We start from the raw sequence: 20281 nt of genomic DNA, 5'->3' as shown, positions 1-20281 counted from the left end.
AGGCTCTGTTGCTGATCTCAGTAAACTACTTAAAGAGAAAACCAGACAAGGCCACATTGGGAAGAGGAGATGGTAAAGAAGTCCTGTTACCTCCAAGTTCATCTGACAATTGACATGAACTTGAGTTTTAAGTAGATGATGAATTGGAGCAGAGAAAAAGAGATATGCAGAACAAGGCAGCCCCAGTTAAGGTTTGGGTTGTCTTTGTTTTGCTTCTCTAAGGTGGTCTCAAGAAATCCTTTTAGCTTGAGACAAGCTGATTAGGGTTACCCCTGCTCCAGCTGTAGCCTCCCCATCATGGGCAGTTGCCCCCAGGGTCTGTGGGTGGGTGTCTATGCTGTGAATCTCTGCTGTTCCTAGAATCCAAGATGACTTGCAGACTTAAACCAATGACTGAGTACCTGAAAGGGGACAGTGTCCATCTTGTTTCTTTCTGTGTCTCTTAAGACTCCTCACACTCTGCCCTTCTTCTTCCCAGTGTCCTCCTAGTCTGGTTCTCTCACCCAATCTTTTCCTGGCCAGCTATAGGCCAGTCAGCTCTTTATTAACCAATGAGAGTAATACATATTTACAGTGTACAAAGATTGTTCCACAGCAAGTGGCAATCACCTGTAACCCCTGCACATAGGAGACTGGGGCAGGAAGAGTCCGAGGTCAGATTGGGATACATAATGAGACCTAAAAAAAAAAGAATTGAAGTTGTATTTTCATTGGTAGAATACCTACCACGTACTAAGCCCTGGGTTCCACCCCCAGTAATATATTGACTGGATAGTGTGGTAATAATCAAAATAAAACTTGGCCCAATGAGGTGATTCATCAGGTCAAGGCACTTGCCACCAACCCTGGAGCCCACACGGTGGGGGAGAAAAACTCCTGAAAGTTGTCCTCCAACTTCCACACCCACAGCACAGCATACAAGTGGGCATGTGCACATAAACAAAGAAATATAAAAATAAAGCATAACTCCCGGCACTCAGGAGGTAGAAGCAGGAGGATCAGAAGTTGAAGGTCACCCTCAGCTACCCAGCAGGTTTGTAGCCAGGCTGAGCTATGTGAGACCCTGGCTCAAAAAAAAAAAAAAAAAAAAAAAAAACGAAAGTGGGCTGGGTGCTGGTGGCACCTGCCTTTAATCCCAGCAAAAGCAGGCAGATCTTGGTGAGTTTAAGGCCAGCCTGGTCTACAGAGTGAGTTCCAGGACTGTCAGGGCTACACAGAAACTCTGTCTCAACCCCCCCCCCCCCAAAAAAAAAGTGCGGGAAGGAAGGAAGGGGGAGAGACAGAGGGCGGGGGGAGGAAAGGAAGGAAGGAAGGAAAATAGGGAGTACCGAAATGCCAGGAGAAGAGGGAAGATGCATATGTAATGATTTTTATTTGCTGGAGCTTTCTTCTATTTTTCTGCCAAGAATTTCCTTTAGGAATGTACTTTCCCATTTGGTTTTGTTTAAACCATTTGGGAAATCCAAGGTCAGCAGCCTGGAGTGAGGGCTGCTGGGAAAGCAGAAAGGACGGATAGTTTCCTGACAGCAAGCAGCTACCCTCCACACCACTCCAGAAATGACTTCTAGCCAGCCCACAGCGAGGCTATGCAGAGGGGTCAGGGAGCCTCTGAGAATGGGCTGGGTGGCTCTCTTCTCAGAGGACAGAGGCTTCGATGCCCTGGAACTCCCCCAAGAATTAGATAAACAAGTCATATGACATCCAGCCCTGAAATTAGGCACTCAATGGTGTTGTTTTTGGCCAACTCTCCCCAAAGAAAAATTTTTAGTGATTTATTCGTTTTTATTTTACATACATTGGTGTTTTGCCTGCATGTACATATGTGTGAGGATGTCTGATCCCCTGGAACTGGAATTACAGACTTTTGTGAGCTGCCATGTGGGTGCTGGGAATTGAACCTGGGTCCTTTAGAAGAGCAGCCAGTGTTCTTAACTGCTGAGCCATCTCTCTAGCCCCTTATTTTTCATTTTTTAAAGAAAAGAACTGAGTACTCATTCAGTTGGTATTTACTCTCCTAATTTTATTTTTCTTCATGGATCTGTGTGTTTATGCACCTGTGTATGGGTACTGCAGAGGCCAAAAGAGAGTGTCAGATCCCTGAGAGCTGGAGCTACACTTTATTGAGAGGGTCCTGAAAGACCTCAGAAGAGGTACTTTCGTAGAAGGAGACCCGCACCCAGGAATCAGCGAAACCATGAACTCTGGATGCAAGAGCAAGAGGGTTTATTGATGGCGCCGGGCACTCGGGGACTTAGCTTTTTGTTAGGCTAAGCCCCGAGCCCCGGAAGGGGAGTCCTTTTATAAGGGAAAAAGGCACCGTAATAGTCAGGCGAAATGGCCTTTATCTTTTGCTGGTCCAGATGGCTGACCTTGGGACGAAGGCTCCCCATTGGGGGGGCGTGGGGGCGGGGGAAGTGGAGGCCGGCGGGACAGCGGGATGAAGGGGAAGCAGGGCGGCTCCGCCCTTGGCCTTGGAGGTGGCTCCCTGCTCGCAGCTCGCAGCCCCCGGACAAGCATCGCCCGCGCTGCACTCTCCAGCCCCTGGCCGCATCCTAGCCCTGCCCTGCTCTGCTCAGTCCCCGCCGTGCTGCCCTCGGTCAACTGCTCTTCCCAGCCCATCCCGGCTGCTCCAGAGAGAACACCCAGCATCGGCATAGGCAGGGGGAGACAGAGAGGCAGCGGGCCTTTCAGTCCAACATGGAATTAGGAACTGAACTCAGGTCCTCTGAAAAGCAGCAAGTGCTCTTAACTGCTGAGCCATATTTCCAGTCTTTATTTTGTCTTGAGACAGGGCCTCGCATATCCTGAAATGGCCTAGAGTTCCCTTAGCATTCCAGAATGACCTTGAACTTCTAATCATCCTGCCTCCACCACAGCCATACACCATCACACCTTGATTTACTAGCTCTTAAGTTCTGGCATTTGTTTGGAACCGATTTCAGCTGAACTCTTAGTTAGCTAGAAACCTTCAGGCACTGGGAAATACTAGTCCCAAGGCGATATAGGACTAAAATAGCAAGAGTGTTGGTCAGCCAGGCTTTCCTGACCAGATCCAGAGAGTAACGGTCTCTAGACTTGGCAAGCCTTTTGGTTTCTGTCATTGTAGCAGGAAAACAACCACAGACAAGACGGAAATGAGTGTGTGTGGCCCGGCTTGGCTCCCTGGACACCACTTACCACCCCTGCAAAAGGAAAACATAAATCCTTGCCTCAATGTGGTCTCTCCAAGCCAGCTCCATCGAGTTATAGAGAGACTCTGCTTCATTCTGCATTCTCATTTCAATGAAGATCGAAAAAGAGCCAAGTCTCCACAGTGTCAATACTGCTAATCTTAACTCAAAAGGGCAGGTTAAGTAATAAGTCATTAGAAAATAAATGTGTCGAGCCAAATGAGGCGTTACGTGCCTTGCATCCAGTGCTCAAGGTGAGAGGCTCAGCAGTCAGGGTAGTCCTCAGCTACCTAGAAAATTCAACACCAGCCTGGGATACATGGGAACATAGCTTTAAAAAAGAAAACAGGGGCGCGGGGCGGGGGGGGGGGGGGAGGAAGAAAGAAAAAAGAGATGAGAGTTAGTATTACATTTTAGTCATCATGTCAGTCACATTATTCAAAACCTCAGGTGTTTTTCCACCTGCAGGATTAGAGAATTCCAATCTTTATTTTCTTTCCATCTAAGGAATTATCTTGGGACTGGAGAGATGGCTCAGCAGTTAAGAGCACTGAGTACTTTTCCAGAGGACCAGGGTTCGATTCCCAGGACCAAACTGGGGGTTTACAACTATCTGTTAACTCCAGTCCCCGAGACCTGACACCCTCTCCTGGCCGCTGTGTTTACCAGACACGTGGTACACAGACATAGATGCAGGCAAAACACTCATACACAAAAAATTAATAAGAAATTTATACCCAGCTCATTTTTAAAAACAGGCTCATTGCAGTGGAATTTTTGTAGACAAAACTTTCTCCTTTTGTTATTTTTAAAATTTTTAAAGATTTGTTTGTATGATTGTCTGGCCTGTATGTATGTATGTATATGTACTATATGCTGCCTAGTACCCTAGTACCTAATAACCTAGTACCTACTTAGGTGAGAAGAGGGCATTAGACTCCCAGAACTGGAGTTACAGAGAGTTGTGAGACACTACGTAGGTGCAGAAAACACTCTGCAAGAGAAACAAGTGTTCCTTTTTTTGTTTGGTTGGTTTTTTTTTTTTTCTTTTTTTTTCGAGACAGGGTTTCTCTGTAGGTTTGGAGACTGTCCTGGAACTCGCTCTGGAGACCATGCTGGTCTCGAACTCACAGAGATCCACCTGCCTCTGCCTCCCGAGTGCTGGGAGTAAAGGCATTTGCCACCACCGACCGCTCAGCGCAATAAGTGTTCTTAACCACTGGGCCATAGCTGCAGCCCCACTCTTTTTAAAAATAATCTTTTTCATATACTTGTTTTTTCTCATTCCACGTTAAGTGTGGTCAGAGGACAACATGCAGGACTCAGTTCTCTCTTCCTACTGAAAGGTTCAGGCATTATGCTGGCCTGCCCCTGTTACCTGGTGGAATCCACTCAGGCAATACCCTGGTCAGCCCAAGGTTCCATGGGAAAGAAGTCTGCACACAGGTGCAGAGGACCCCTTTAAAAGATAGGCTCCTGCCCCTTTACTCCTCTTTCTCTCTCTCTCTGTCTCTCTCTCTCTCTCCCCCTGTTTCTCTGTTTCCCGCTCTGTCTATGGCGACCTGTGTGCAGACTTCTTTCCCATGGAACCTTGGGCTGACCAGGGTATTGCCTGAGTGGATTCCACCAGGTAACAGGGGCAGGCCAGCATAATGCCTGAACCTTTCACCTACCATGTGGGTTCCTGGGATAGAACTCTAGCAGCCAGGCTGGATGGCAGCTGCCTTTACTCACTGAGCCGTCTCACTGGGTGCAAAGTAGACAAAGCTTTCAATATATTCTGATCTATTTCCTTGTAGTCCAAAAACCATTTTCAGATCCCACCGTCATTACATGTTTAGTCAACAGAGGGCGCTTTAGGATTTCAATACCAAAGCCAGACAAAGAGGTCATTTATACACTATGTAACAACACAACAGTGGCTTTGCTGTGACAATGAACCAGCATAATATGGATGAGACTCATTTATTTTTCTAACAAGACAGGGCCAGGCATGGTAGCGAACTCCTGAGACCTAGCACTTGGGAGGCAGAGGTAAAGGGATGAAAAGGCCAAAGGCAGCATCCTTGGCTACATGGAGAGGAGGCCAGGGTGGGCTACCTGAAACCATCTCAAAAAACCAAAATTTAAAAAATATTAAGCATAAGTCTTATATAAGTCTCTCTCTCTCTCCTTCCCTCTCTCTCTCTCTCTCTCTCTCTCTCTCTCTCTCTCTCACACACACACACACACACACACCGCTCAAAATCACAAACTATTTTGTTATGATTTAAACTGTAAGGAGAAAAAGAAATAAAAATGAGTCCTAAAGGAATAAAACTTACCTCTTTCACCCATCCCACACAAGACTGTGTTCCCTATGTAAAGACACAAAGTCCTGGGAGCTACAGGGAACAGTGACAGTGTAGCAGGAGAAGCAATTCTCCCCTAGAACAGCCAGGATAGGACAGGCTTCTTAGTTCTTTAGAAATACAGATTTTTGAAGCTAGACTTGGTGACATGTGTGTAATCCCAGCACTCAGGAAACTGAGCAGCAAGAGGATTTTAAGTTTGAGATTAGCCTGGGCTACATAGTTGAATTCTAAACCAGCCTAGGCTACAGGGTAAATCCTTTTTTGTTTGTTTGTTTGTTTGTTTTTTCTAAAGACAAAATTTGCTCTTATATCGACCCAAGTTGGGTTCCCATTATGTGTATTGGGGCTCATAACCAGTGGTAATTCTAGCTTTAAGGAATCTGATGCCCTCTTCTGGCTCCCACAGGTATTGGACACACACACACACACACACACACACACACACACACACACACTAAAATCTTAGGGCCTGGGGATATGGCTCAGAGGTTAAGAATGTTTGATGCTCTTTCAGAGGACCCGGGTACAATTCCAGCATTTACATGGTGGCTAACAACTGTCTGGAACATCAATCCAGTTGGATCCAACACCCTCTTCTGGCCATTATGGGCATCAAACATACATGTGGTGTCTAGAACACATGCAGGCAAAAATTAAAATTCAAAAGTAAATAAACAAATGAGCCTTTAAAAACAAAATACTCAAAGTGACAACAAAACTAAAAAAAAAAAAAAAAAAAAAAGCCTGAGTTTGAAGCAAAGAGGAATGTCTTGTCTAGCCCATCATCTAACAGCCCACTTTGGTAGCTAATATTATAAGCTTTGTGACTGGTTGAGATAAGGGTTTACATATGCTTTTCTTGATTTCCACCACCATCCTAATGTCCTAAGAACAATAATCTACCCACAGTTCTCAGCACACAATCCTATCTGTGAAATTACTGAGTCTAGGGTGCTATTCAGAACGTTCTCATAAGTACTAATGATGAGTAAAGAAAAAGAGCTTGTCATTGGAAGGTAGTAAGTGATAATTACGACCCAGGCCCTGGGTCCAGGCTGCCTGCATTTGTGCTCCACCCCCAACACTTACTCAATGGACAACGCTGGGAAAGATACTTTATTTCCCTGAACTTATTCGTTATCTTGACAAATGTAGGTCTCAGGACAGCACCTACCCACTGAGTTATCTATCATTCAGGCTCCAGTTCCAGGCAAAGTGGTTTGCACTGGGCCTTGACCTTGAAGCAGCTCTGGGTAATCCTCCTCAGAATACCTGGTAAGGGATTACTGTATTTTTCCCGTTTCCTTTCTTTCTTTTTATTTTTAAAAACAAGTTTTAGATTTTATTATCTATGAATGTTTTGCCTGTATATTTGTATTTGTATGTACACCATGCATGCTGTGCCAAAGGAAGCCAGAGAGGGAGCTGGGAGTCACCTCGTGGGTTCGGTGAACTGAACTTGGGTTCTGTGCAAGAGCAGCAAGTATTCTTTATTTTATTTTATTTTTGAGACAGAGTTCCTCTGTGGCTTTGGAGGCTGTCCTGGAACTAGCTCTTGTAGACTAGGGTGGTGTTGAACTCAGAGATCCGCCTGCTTCTGCCTCCTGAGTGCTGGGATTAAAGGCGTGCACCACCAACGCCCAGCAAGAGCAGCAAGTATTCTTAACCACTGAGCCATCTCTCTAGTCTTCTTTTTTTTTTTTTTATTTTGAGAAAGATCTCATCTACTCCAGAATGGCCTGGAATTCCCAATACTCTCTCAATACAGGCATGTATTATTACCATGCCCACTTACTGGTTTCCACTTCATAGCCCAGGTTTGCCTAACCTCAATATGTAGCCCAGGTTAGTCCCAGAATTATAATCCTCCTGCCTCAGCTTCCCAGTTGCTAGGACTGAGAAGAATACATCTTCATGTTTGGCTCTATCCAGCTATGTGTTCAACTTTACTCTGGTCAGTTTTCATTTATTCTATAGGGCTTCCTTCATTTGATTTATGAAACCCTAACTTTCCATGAATATAGATATGTTTATAAAATAATTAAGGACACTTGGTAGGATAAGGCAGAAAGGTAGACACAAGTCTGAAGGCTGCTATGATATACAGTGAATTTCAGGATATCTTGGACTATACAGAGTAAATAAGATTCTGTCTGAAAAAAAAATAAGTAGAAGAATAAAATAAAATTCTGAAAGGAATTTGTTATGTCATATGGAAGACAAAGGCCTTTCTTTTCTTCTTTTTTTTTTTTAGCCTTTTTTTCTTTTTTTTAAACCTTTTTTTTTCTTTTTAAAGATTTTATTTATTTATTATGTATACAGTCTTCTGCCTGCATGCCAGCAGAGGGCACCAGATCTCATTCAAGGTGGTTGTGAGGTACCATGTGGTTGCCGGGAATTGAACTCAGGACCTCTGGAAGAACAATCAATGCTCTTAACCGCTGAGCCATCTCTCCAGCCCTTTAAGCCTTTTTTTCATAGAGTACAAGAAACATATTCTTAGACAAGAGCCAAGCATAGTGGTTCACACCTATAATCCTGGCAGAAGGGTTGCTACAATTTTGGGACCAGCCTGTACTACATAGACTGGCCTGGCCTACAGAATGAGAACCTGTCTCAAAAAAAGAAAAAAAAAGATATGAGATTGTGGCCCATACCTTTAATCCCAACACTAGGGAGGCAGAGACAAGCAGATCTCTGAGTTTGATGTCAACCTGGTCTACAGAGAGAGTTCCAGGACAGCCATAGCTACACAGAGAAACCCTGTCTGGGGGAGCGGGGAGAGATAAAAGGAAAAAGAAATATACATAGGCCAGGAAAAAAAGATGTTACAAAGGAATGCAAAGGAGTGTCAGTGGAGTACAGAGGCCACATCATAGACTTGTGGCCATCTGTGAGTGGGATCTATCCTTCAGGAGCCTGATGGAGGTATTAATGTCATCAGGGGCATGGAAGGTCTCAGACATAGGTTTAAAAAGAACACTAAGAAGGACTGTTGAGGGTAAAGCATTTACCAAAAGATTTATTCATGCTATAGACAGACAAAACAGCCACTACAGACAGAGCTGGAGGGAGAAATCAGGGCCTACATGGCAGAAGCAGGAGTCTCTTCTACCTTTCTGAGGATGGGAAGAAAATCCTGCAGCCAGGCTCTCCCATTCCCAGGCAGGAGGCAGAGAATAGGGAATAGGATGGCCACCAAGACCCCCTTTAGTGTTAGCTAACTTCCCCAGGTCAGAAATCTGGTCACAAGGAAGCCTGTTAGCCTCACAGACAATGTCTCAGTAAGGAGCCTGTTTGGATGTAAGGGGAAGGTTGCTGTAGTACTGTGGTCTGAGAGGCAACTGGGTTCTAAAAGTACCTTCTTCCAGGGTGCACCTTTGAAGGTCATACCCACGCCTGGCTCTGCCCACTGTGCTTGCTGGTCAAATACTCAACATCCACTCTCCATGCCTTCCCTCCATGACGGACCACAAGCCAAAAGAATCCCTTCTTCCTGTGAAATTGTTTCTGTTGAGTATGTTGGTCACAGCAATGCAAAAGTAACCAGCACAGGGTGACCAATTTTAGTACAAGAGCTAGAAGAATCTTCCTGAAGACATAGGACTTGCAGGGACCTCAGGAGGCGGCTACCAGGCCAGGAGCAGAGGGGAAGACATTCCAGGGAGAGAGCTAACATGTACAGAGGTCTATGGTGGGATCAATCAGAGGACTGGGGCTGGATCACAGCAGAGTGTGCACTCTGTTCCCAAGGAGGCAGTGAAGTTTTAAGTGGAGAGGATGGGGCATGTGTGGAACTGGAGATACTGCTTAGTTTATCTATTGTAATGGTGTCGTGATGACAGATGGTGAGTTCTTTGATTAGGGTTGGGACAGGGAAGCTGGAGGCAAGTGGATAAATTCAATAATCACTTGAAGGTAGGATCAAAGGTCTTGTACTCTTAGACATGCATGAATGGAAAGAGAAGAGGGTGAAAACAAGGATGACCTTTAAGTTTCTGGCTGAGTGACAGGGTGGAAAGTGCTGTTGCTGGTGACGAAGATATGACTAAACCAGCAGCAGGTGTGAAGATGGAATAATACATAAAACATTTTGTTCCATGCCTGGCACTGGAAATATAATCGATAAATGTGATTATTATCATCTCCATTATTCTGTGTTCCACAATAACAGCTTCTTTTCAAACAGTCAGTTCTTTGGCCTTAAACACAGCATGCCAGGATCAAACAGAACAGGATTCATCAAAGAATGGCAACAGGTCTTTGAAATACGTTACAGAAATCTAGCCAGGCGTTGGTGGCGCAGGCCTTTAGTCCCAGTACTCAGGAGGCAGAGGCAGGCGGATCTCTGTGAGTTCAAGGCCAGCCTGGTCTCCAGAGCGAGTGAAGTGGTGCACTCCTTTAATCACAGTGCTGTTGAGGCAGAGGCAGGCAGATCTCTGTGATTTCTGTTCCATCATGATCTATATAGTGAGTTCCAGGGCAACCAGGGCCATAAAGAGACCCCATCTCAAAACAAACAAAACTTCATTAAGAAATGATCATGCCAACAACTAGGGAGATAGATGGTTTATGAGATAAAGTACTTGCTATGTGAGCCTGAGGATATGGATTCAGATCCCCAACACCTATGTAAAAGTAAGGCATGATAGCTGTGTAAGTCTCTATAACTCCAGAGATGGTGAAGTAAAGACAGAAAGATTCCTACGGCTTGCTGACCAGTTATTCTAGCAGCCTAGCCAAAAAAAAAAAAAAAAAAAAAAAAAAAAAAACACAAGCTCCAGGTTCACCGAGAAACCTTGTCTCAAAAAATATGGTGAAGGGTAAGAGAAGGACACCTGGCATCAACCTCAGGCCACACATACAGATGGACCTATAGCACAGGCCACAGGAAGCTGGTTCAGCACCATCTGAGAAAGTTTGTGCCTCTAAAGGACAGTACTGAAAACACAACCACTCGAATGCTTCACATTTAAGCTTTTATTTTGAAAAATAAAATACAAAAGTCATTAGGTTGTAAATGTGTACAGTAATTTCCCAACGTCTCTGAAACAATGCACTGAATTATTTAAATAATTAAGGTATTTCTATAATCCGCATCAATACATTTAAACAGGCGCGGGTATTGTACAAAACGCTGGAACGTGTACCTATTCTGAACGAGACTGCCAAGTTTGTTAACAGAATGCCATCTTTAAAGTCTTCCGCTCTTGAAACTAAGACTAGAATCTGGTAAGAAAAGACATTCACAAGAGGAGCTGTAACAGAACTCTATCCCTGCTGGATTCCTCATTTCGAGGGTGGTGCATGTCAGGGGCTCAAGAGCCATCACTAAAGGAGGCTGGCTGTGTGACACCACCCTCAGGGATGAGGCTGGCAGGTGGTTAGGATACCCCACTTCTCCCAGCAGAAGACAGCAGTTCCAGAGATCTCCCTTCTGTAGAAAAGGCAGCAGTCGTCCCTAGGGCAAACACACAGCATGTGGTCACAGGCACTGATCAAAGCTGCCCTTCCTGAACCATCCCCTGCTTCCTTGTTTGCACCAGGGGGTGGGTAGGCTCCTGCACAGTGCCTCTAAGGGACATGAGGGGCACACTTTACCATCTGTGATGTTTCCAGTACCTGCAAATAACTTCAAGACACAAAGCAAGAGAACACGAGGGCTATCACCCTTTCTAAAGATGGCAACGGTCACTGCGCCTGACACTACCACTAATGTCCGATGCCACCATACCGACTTTTCATTATGTGACATGACCTTGACAGATGAATGGGCACTCTGGGATCACTCTAACTAGTCAGCACAAAGGTGACTGGGCCTCTCGGTCTCTCAGTTCCTCACAATGTTAAAGCCCCCTTCCAAACACCATCTCCACATCTACGACAGACTCTGAGGAGGTCATGTCAGTTAGATCTTACCATGGGTCTCTGCTTAGCATACTCTTCATTTCACAGATAAGGAAACAGATACAGAATTAAGCTGCTTGGTGCCAGGAGGTGACAGGGCCAATGCCAACCCTGGCTGTCTGAGGCTTGAGCTGTGCTCTCTATCTGGACACACAGCTGTCACTGCCAGCCCAAGTGGAGAATCCCACCCAGCAGCACCTGGCAGGCCTCACCTTGCTGTGGAAAGGTCCAGCCTCAGCTACTCCACTTGCTCAGTCTGTGAAAAGAACCCATAGATATGTTAAAATCTTTGCAGTCAGACTGTGAGCAGAAGACGTGACTGCTTTCACCAACACACCAGGCATGGCTCAAAGGGCTGTGATGGCTAACATACATTCAGGGTTTAGACTAATATGCTTGAGAGACCAAAAAAGGGGTGGGGGAGACTCTAGCATATACAGGTTGCATCCCAGCTGCCCACTTCCCTTTTCCCCTTAGACATTGAATACTATTCTTAAAATTGACTGATCTTGTCAAATTTGCTGTTTTAGCAAGATCATTAGACTAACTGCTAGTTCTGCTTTTGTAATCAAGCTAGCTTTGCTAAAAAAAGATGACCAAGACAACTGCAAGACATATATATTAAAGCAAGACCCTGTCTACACATGGACAAAATACATATAGTCTTATGGCTTTGCCCTTATAAGCCCTGGGCTGATATGACTAGGAGCTGCATCTTGGAAGCACTCTCGGGTGCAGTCCTGGCCCCATGTTGGAGGCCAGCACCTAAATAAAAATCCTCTTCTTATTGAAATATATTCACAGTCATGGTGAATGGCCCTTCGAGTGACCCCAGACCCATAACAGGGTCTGCTCAGAATTTTAGATGAACTCAGCCTGTAACTGTTCTAAAGAAAGAAACTGGACTGGCCTTTCCCACAGTCCAGGGACAGACTAAACCCTTGGCATCTCCTGAGTAACAGGGGTGCCTTTGTTCCTCATGAGCCCCATGAGTCACATCTGAGTCTATGTTAGGACGAGCGATGACAGGGTGGGCTCATTAATCAAAGACCAACCCTGTGGCTGGATGTTTGAACCTTCGAGTCAGCCTGGTCTCAAGTCAGATGCTGGGAGCCACAGTCTAGGAGCACATGAGCAAGCAGAAAGAGTGTGAGCTCTCACTCCACAGGAACAGGACACACAGTTGTCTTTGGGGCAGAACAGGCTGGCTGAACTCACAGAAGTCGTCCTCATGCTTCTGCCTCCTGATGCTGGGATTACAAGCGTGTGCTGCCGTGCCAAGAAAGTGTCAATTTTTTTCCTTTTTTTTGTGACAGGGGTTCATGTAGCCCCAGAGGACTCTGAACACTCTGAGTAGGTAATGATAACCTGGGACTTGATCCTTCAGCCTACAGTTCACAAGTATTGAGACTACAAGCATGTGCCCACACTTGGACCCGTTTCTTCCTTAAGCCATAGCCTTTCTTTCAAATTTTTATTTATTTAAATGTGTATGGGCATTTTGCCTCCACATATGTCTGTGCATCTAGGTACATCCCTGGTACCTAGGGTTACGGGTGGTTGGGAGCCACCATGTAGGTGGCTGGGAATTGAACTTGGGTCCTCTGGAAGAGCAGCCATTACACCTACTTGTGAATGTATTTAGTTTTGTGTAGATGGGTGTTTGTGTGAATGTTTTGGGGGGAATCCACAGCACGGATGTGGAAGTCAGAGGAAAGCCTTCAGGAGTCAGTTCATCCACTTTATGTGGGTTCCAGAAACCAAACTTGGGTTACCAGGCTTGGTGGCGATGCCTTTACCCACTGAACTATCTCACCAACTCTATCATTATTTATTGTTTTTGTTTGTTTAAGATAGGGTCTGGCCATAGAGTAATGGATTACCAGCCTACAATCCACACTGCCAGAGAAGCTAGTAAACAAGGAGGACTCTAAGAGAGACATACATGGTCCCCTGAGCAAATTGAGAGCATGGGAAGAGGGGGAAGGGAGCTACAAGAATGAGAAGGGAAGAAGAGGAAGGATGCAGAGGTCATGAGGGAGCAGAAAGGTTGAGTTAGGTGTAGATTAGAAGAAAGGATATGTGGTAGGTAGGGTTTTAGTTGGGGGGAGTAGTAGGGAAGTACAGGAGGGAGAAGGGAACTGGGATTGTCATGTAAATCAATCTTGTTTCTAATTCAAATAAAAAAATGATAAAAAAAAAAAAAGAAGATAGTGTCTGGCTCTGCAGCCCAGGCTGGTCTTGAACTTACCCTCCTGCTTCTATCTTCCCAGTGCTGGGAAAACAGATATGTGCCATTATATCCAGCTATGGCAAGTTTTAATATGTAAATATTCTCAACTCAGGTGTGTAATTTATCATCCTCCCCGAAAGACAGGGTTTCTCCACTATCCCTGACTATCTTGGAATTCACTCTGTAGACCAGGCTGGCCTCAAACTCAAAGTTCTGTCTGCCTCTGCCTCCTGAGTGCTGGAATTAAAGATGTGTGCCACCAATGCCCCAAGATTTATCATTCTTTAAATTCATGATCATGTCTTCATGGCTGAAGACATCTTTCCTTCTACAGGACTGGGACATTCTCTTGTATGCTTCTACCCACTTCCTTCTCCATCTGGGGATGTCTTGGGTGTGTGCTGAAGCACAGGACCTCCTTCAGTTTCATTCTCAAACACCCTTTCTGGGTTTCTTCAACTTTATTCTGTCTCTTGGGTTGCTTTCTGGTTCCCATTTCCAAGGCTGTGAGTAACAGTCCCTTTGGGAATTCATCCAGGGCTCTGGGATGTCAGGCACACTTTGGGCCTGGCCCTGAGCTCCCCTCTATGCAAGCGTCAGGTCTTTAAGGAAGATTGAGTTCCTTGAGAAGAACTTTCCTTTTCCTCCAACTCCTGAGGATGTGTCCTAATTTCTTGCTCATAACAGATCCCTGGCGAACAATTGTTGAATGCATGAAAGAGTTTAATATATACTTGTTAAGAATATGCCTTGGATGTACTGTGAGGCTCTCTAGTATCAGGCATCATTATGGAGGGCTGGTAACTAAGAATGGTCAGGTAGGGTACTTCATCCCTGGTGGATGACAGTGTCACTGAGCTCCAGAGGACAGCCTGCTTACTCCAAGCTTGCTGTGTGAGACACAGCTCACACAGACACATAAGGCAGTATTTCCTTTGCAATCATAACTGAAATGTTAGAAAATGAGTTCAGTAGGGACAGCAGCACCCTAGAGACAGGATGACTCGGCCCCATGCTGAACATCAAGGCTAATGCAGACAGGCAGTGATGTCTACTCCTCCCAGCAGTTTCACACGTGCGACAGGGGATGATGGGACACTCTGTGCTACCTCAGGCACATCTTCCATTAACAGTCTCTCTTTTTTAATTTCCTCCAACTTAGGACACAATAACGGAATGCAAGTGAATTGAAACATTATAGTTGTAATTGCAGATTGTTTTTGTTTGTTTCATTTTTGAGATGGGGTCCTACTATGTAGGCCTAGCTGTTCTGGAACTTACTATGTAGACCAAGCTGGCCTCAAACTCACAGAGATTTGCCTGCTTCTGTCTCCCAAGTGGGACTAAAGGTGTGTAACCACCATGCCTGGCTCAAGGATTGGTTTATTTGTTTGTTTGTTGGAGTCAGGGACTCTCTGAATAGCCTTGGCTGTCCTAGAATTCACTCTGTAGACCAGGATGGTCTCAAACTCACAGAGATCCACCTGCCTGGTGTCCCAAGATGGATAAAATGCATGTGTCACCATGCCCAGTGGTTTCATTTTTTAAAGTATAAGGATTGCAAGGTTTGAACTCTCATTATTTGCTGACAGCCAACTGCTGTATGCACTATGCATTACAGGTCTTTTAGTCTTCAATGTAAGAACAGTTAAAACACCACAGATGTGAATACAATAAAAATGTCAAAAGTGGCAGCATATTCTTAATGCAAAGTAGATGCTCAGGAGGCTGAGCAGATTCACGTGTGAAATACTGTATGGCTGTGTGTGCGGTCCCAGACACATGTTATTAATGATGCACTTCCCTAGCTGTGACCCTGAACTCTCTCAACTCACAGCTGTTCGCTACACCAGAACAGGTCACTGCCTTTCCCTATTTTCCTTACTTATTTGTTTCTTAGTACGTTAAAAAGGGAGCTGGCCTGGAACTCCACTGTGCAACCCAGGCAGGCTTGGATTTGTGGTGATCCTCTATCTCAGCTGATGGCTAGAATTATAGGTACAAACCAGCACACCTGGCTTTTATTTTCTTGTTTTCATTTTTTAAAATTTCATTGTCTTTCCAAAAGCTTACTTTATGGAAGACCCAGCTCTCACGTAAAGGAGGAGGAAAGGGAAGTGGTGTACATACGGTACCTGGGGATTTTCTTTCAGAAAGTCAGGTAGCTGAAATTCTCCTTTATAGACCTGGAAAACAGAGCAGGAGTGAGTTTCAGGAAACAGGAGCCTTCTGGTGCACATCTGCAGTCATTGGGCTGCTGCTTCACTCCTGGGGAGTTTGGAATGAGAGAGGAACCTGTCAGTTCAGGGCAGCGAGAGAAGTAGAACTTAGTCAGACCCTCCTTCTGCAGCAACTGCCCCAGAGGCTCCTGAGCTGGCTGGCTAAGAGAGGGCAGGGTAGTGGGGAGACAATCAAAATAAAAATTCCAGAGCATCTGAAGTGTCATTCCTAGTAGCCAGGAGAAAGCAAGCCCTAGGTGACCTACCTCAGAATTCACCTGGGTTGGAAGCAAGCGCTTCCTGACTGCCCATCAAGTTTCCAGTTACAACCTTGGATTTGAGTCAACTTCAGTTTCCTCAGTTTACCCAAGAATCCTATTAATGTCAGATGATCCTTAGAGTGATGCCTACTTAAAGCTCATAGATCTTTTCTTCTGAGACATCGTCATCCCAGATTGGCCTTAAATGCATTATTTATCCAAGAATCACACTGAACTTCTAATCCTCCTGTTTCTACTGTGCCATTGGTGGGATTATAGGCCTGCATCACTATGCTTGGTTTATACAGTCCTAGGGATGGAATCTAGGACTTTTGGTGTGCTAGGTAAGCAAACTTAGCTACATTCCAGCTCCACGCACATATGTTTGAATACTTGGTTCCCCCAGCTGGTAGAACTGTTTCAGAAGGGTTAGAAGGCATGGCCTTGTTGGAGGAGGTCTGTCATTGGGGGCAGGTTTTACGATTTCAAAATTCACACTATTCCCAGTGTGCTCTTTGTCTCTGCTTACTGTTTGTGGGTTGGGGAATGAACTCTCAGCTGCAGCTCCAGTGCCAACATGCCTGCTGCTTGTTGTCATGCAGACTTTCATGAAACCTTAAGTCCAATTAATTGCTTTCTTTTCTGTATTGCTTTGGTCATTGTGTTTTGTTAAAGCAATCGAAACATAACTAATATGGTGTGTATGTATACAAACATACACACACACCAACACTAGAATCCATGCTAAGCAAGTAGCTATAATTAGGGCAATAAAGTTTGACATAAGGGCATACACTATAACAAACCCTCACTTCCGGATACAGTATGACAAAAGCAGTCCTGAGGAACAACACACTCAGAATGGGCAAGTAAATCAGGCACAGGGATGCACATCTATAATCCAAGCAGTTGGGAGGTGGAGGTAGGAGAATCTCAAGTTTAAGGACAGCCTCAGCTACACAGTGAGTTCAAGGCCAGCACAGCCTACTTGACACCCTGTACCCCCAAAACTCAGGATGTGATGGTATATGATTTTAATCCGAGCATTTTTGAAGCAAACTCAGAGGCTGGTGGCTCTCTGAGTTTGAGGTCAGCTTGGTCCATATAACAAGATACAGGGTGGCCAGGGATATACAGTGATACCCTGTCTAAAACAGGGTGTGGCTCATTGGTAAGTAATTTCCTAGTGTGTATGATATCCTAGCTTTAATCCCCAGGACCACTAAATAATAATAAATTATTAAACACAGTCATACATACTGTGTATACTCTATAGTAAAAATAATATGAATCACTATACTACTAATGACACAGATGAATCTTAACACATAATCATGACAGTGTCTATAGGGAGGAGACAGATCCTAAGAAATATATTGTCTTGATATTGTAGTCATTATGAGGTATGAGAATTTTGTGATCTTTTATTGATATGTTGGGTATACAGCTCTCTATATATACTTCAATAGGAACAATTCAATAACCAAATTAACTCAATGGCTTAATGTTAAAAAAGTTTTTGCTTAGTAGTCATGGTGTTACATATCTGGTATACAATACTTGAGAGGCAGAAGCAGGAACAGAAGAATTTGGAGTTTGAGGCCAGCTTTCACTACACAGTAAGACCCTATTTCCCTTTCCAAAATAAACAAACAAATAAATAATAAATCACAACTAAAACACATGCATACCCACTGTTGAAGTATAAAAATGTTTGTTTCAACAGTTTGCAGTAGTTTTTTTTTGTTTGTTTGTTTACTTAAGAACTATTAATGGCCAGGCAGTGGTGGCACATGCCTTTGATCCCAGCACTTGGGAGGCAGAGGCAGGCAGATCTCTGTGAGGTCGAGGCCAGCCTGGTCTACAAAACAAGTTCCAGAACTGCCAGGACTATTACACAGAGAAACACTGTCTCAAAATACAAGATAGGTAGGTAGATAGGTAGGTAGATAGGTAGGTAGGTAGGTAGATGATAGATAGAAGATAGATAGATAGATAGATAGATAGATAGATAGACAGACAGACAGATGATAGAAGTTTGCACACCTTTAATTCCAACACTCGGGAAGCAGAGGCAGGCAGATCGATCTCTGTGTGTTTGAGGCTAGCCTAGTCTACAAAGCAAGTTCCAGGACAGCACTGAGAAACCCTGTCTTGAAAACCCCCCCACACACAAAAAAAAAATGACAGCTGCTGGGTTTAGAATTACCATGACAAGAACTTATGGATACTGACTGGCGTTACCAGATAGCTTCCAAGCATACAAAGGGGTGTTCTAAATGATGATTTAAAAAACACACAACCAAACAAACAAAACCAGAAGGAATCTGATACTAGATTCTGTTATAGGATATTTGACCACACTGTTAAATAAAGCTTACCTTGAACCAGGGGATGGAACCAGCACCTAGCTAACTGGAATTGGCCATAGAGAAGCCCGCGATTTGGACAGAGAAAATGCACAGAAAGGAAAGGATGGGGATAGTTTGCCGCTTCCTTTTGGTTCTGGCACGAGTGAAGAGACACCTTTTTGCTAGGTCTCCAGCCAAAAAGATCAGCTGGTTGCATATTGGCTTCTCTAGCAGGTTTTCACCCTCACATCTGAATTCTGAGTCTTTGTGGGTAAATAGAAGGATAAAGACTTAATTTAAACCTACATATTGTAGTGACAGCAGAGTAGGGGCCCTGGGACTGAAGCTGTGGCCTGAGTGGCAGGCAGAGTGCTGATTGCAGGGCTATGGGGCCACGGATAATAATTAAAATACCAAGAGATTCGTGTGCAGTCTCTAAGCTGACAAGAAAAAAAAAGGATTCTTTAAAAACTCTGTGTGTGTGTGTGTGTGTGTGTGTGTGTGTGTGTGTGTGTGTGCGCGCGCGCGCGTCTGTCTGTCTGTCTGTCTGTCTGTCTGTCTGTCTGTCTGTGTCTGTATATGCCACATGAGTAAATGTGCTCAGAGGAGCAAAAAGAAAAAAAAGGGTGTTGGATGCCCTGGAGCTGGAGTTACAAGCAGCTGAGAGCTGCTGGTGTGGGTGCTGAGAATAGGACTCAGGTACTTTACAACAACAGCCTGGTGTGATAGCACGGGCACACACCATTAATCCCAGCACTTGGGAGGTAGAGGTAGCCAGATCTCTGTGAGTTTGATGCCAGCTTGGTCTACACAGCAAGTTCCAGAACAGCCAGGACTACATAGAGACCCTGTCTCAAAAAAACCCAAAGCAACACAACAGATTGTAATAATGTAATAATAAAGAGGTTCAGTGGCGTAGAGCATTTGCTGCTCTAGCAGAGGACCCAGGTTCACTTGCCAGCACCCACATGTTGGCTGACAGCTATCCTTGATTCCAGTTCCGGGGGACCCAATGCACTGCATACATGTGGTTCACATACATACATGCAGTCTAAGCACTCACAGACATGAAATAGAATAAAAAAAAGTTTTAAACATGTTTTTAAAAGATTATATTACAATCTGCCTGCTGTTTAGGCCATAATACTTGCCGGAGCCCCCCACCCTGACAGGTACCTGCTGAAACTTTGTCTGTGAATCTCTAGTTATTACACTTCCAGGTTTAGGGTTTCTGATCTGGGAAAGGGAGTTTACATCAAAGGAATTATTTGTGGCCAACATCCTGTTCCCTACTACCTTCTCTATCTACTTGGGGATCTGAGAGCCTGGCTACAGGCTTGTGCTGTGAAACCACTCCTATGCTCAGAGAGCTGTAAGAAGAGGCCCAACTTCAGCCACTTGGGCCTAATTCTTATCCCCAGAGACCCTGCCACAGTGTCTGTCTCCGGTGCTGGGGGTTGGACTCCCCTCAGAGTCCCAACCACATTGCTGTCTGCCTGTTTTTGGCATTAGTAACTCTTCTAATAAGTTTGTCTCCCAACAAACCATCACTTCAGTTTTCCTCCTGAACCCACATCTGAGACTGTTCAGCTGCACCTGGGTTCCCTAGCTCTGGATGCTAAGATTATTATGTTTGTAGTTTTAAACTGCTAACAGGCCTAAGGGTAATGTGTTATATCTCAGCAGATAAACAACATGGGATGATATTATTATGTTGCAACACATACCCAAAATGTGGACAGAATCAGCAAGGAGAAGCAAGTATGAGCCAGGACTTTAAGGACAGC

The 20281-nt window shown here is 44.7% G+C and overlaps 1 protein-coding gene across 5 annotated transcripts in view; it reads right to left on the bottom strand.

The window, feature by feature from the left end:
- Nucleotides 1-2750: 2750 nt before the first annotated feature.
- Tpst1 (tyrosylprotein sulfotransferase 1) overlaps nucleotides 2751-20281 on the bottom strand; it is a 69404-nt gene continuing 51873 nt past the window's right edge. For 3 of the 5 annotated variants that reach the window (XM_035443366.1, XM_035443364.1, XM_035443365.1), the window contains 3 exons: nucleotides 15800-15850; nucleotides 11644-11687; nucleotides 10487-10985 (listed from right to left, as the gene is read on the bottom strand). In XM_035443366.1, coding sequence (XP_035299257.1) covers nucleotides 11670-11687; nucleotides 15800-15850 — 69 coding nt within the window. In that variant the 3' untranslated portion in view covers nucleotides 10487-10985; nucleotides 11644-11669. Of the gene's footprint in view, nucleotides 3502-10486; nucleotides 10986-11643; nucleotides 11688-15799; nucleotides 15851-20281 lie in introns of those variants that run through there. The other 2 variants (XM_035443368.1, XM_035443367.1) reach the window with 2 other exon arrangements.

The sequence above is a fragment of the Cricetulus griseus genome, chromosome 4 (assembly GCF_003668045.3).
Source record: "Cricetulus griseus strain 17A/GY chromosome 4, alternate assembly CriGri-PICRH-1.0, whole genome shotgun sequence".
Lineage (NCBI taxonomy): Eukaryota > Metazoa > Chordata > Mammalia > Rodentia > Cricetidae > Cricetulus > Cricetulus griseus.
This window is presented reverse-complemented; position numbering and strand designations above follow the sequence as displayed.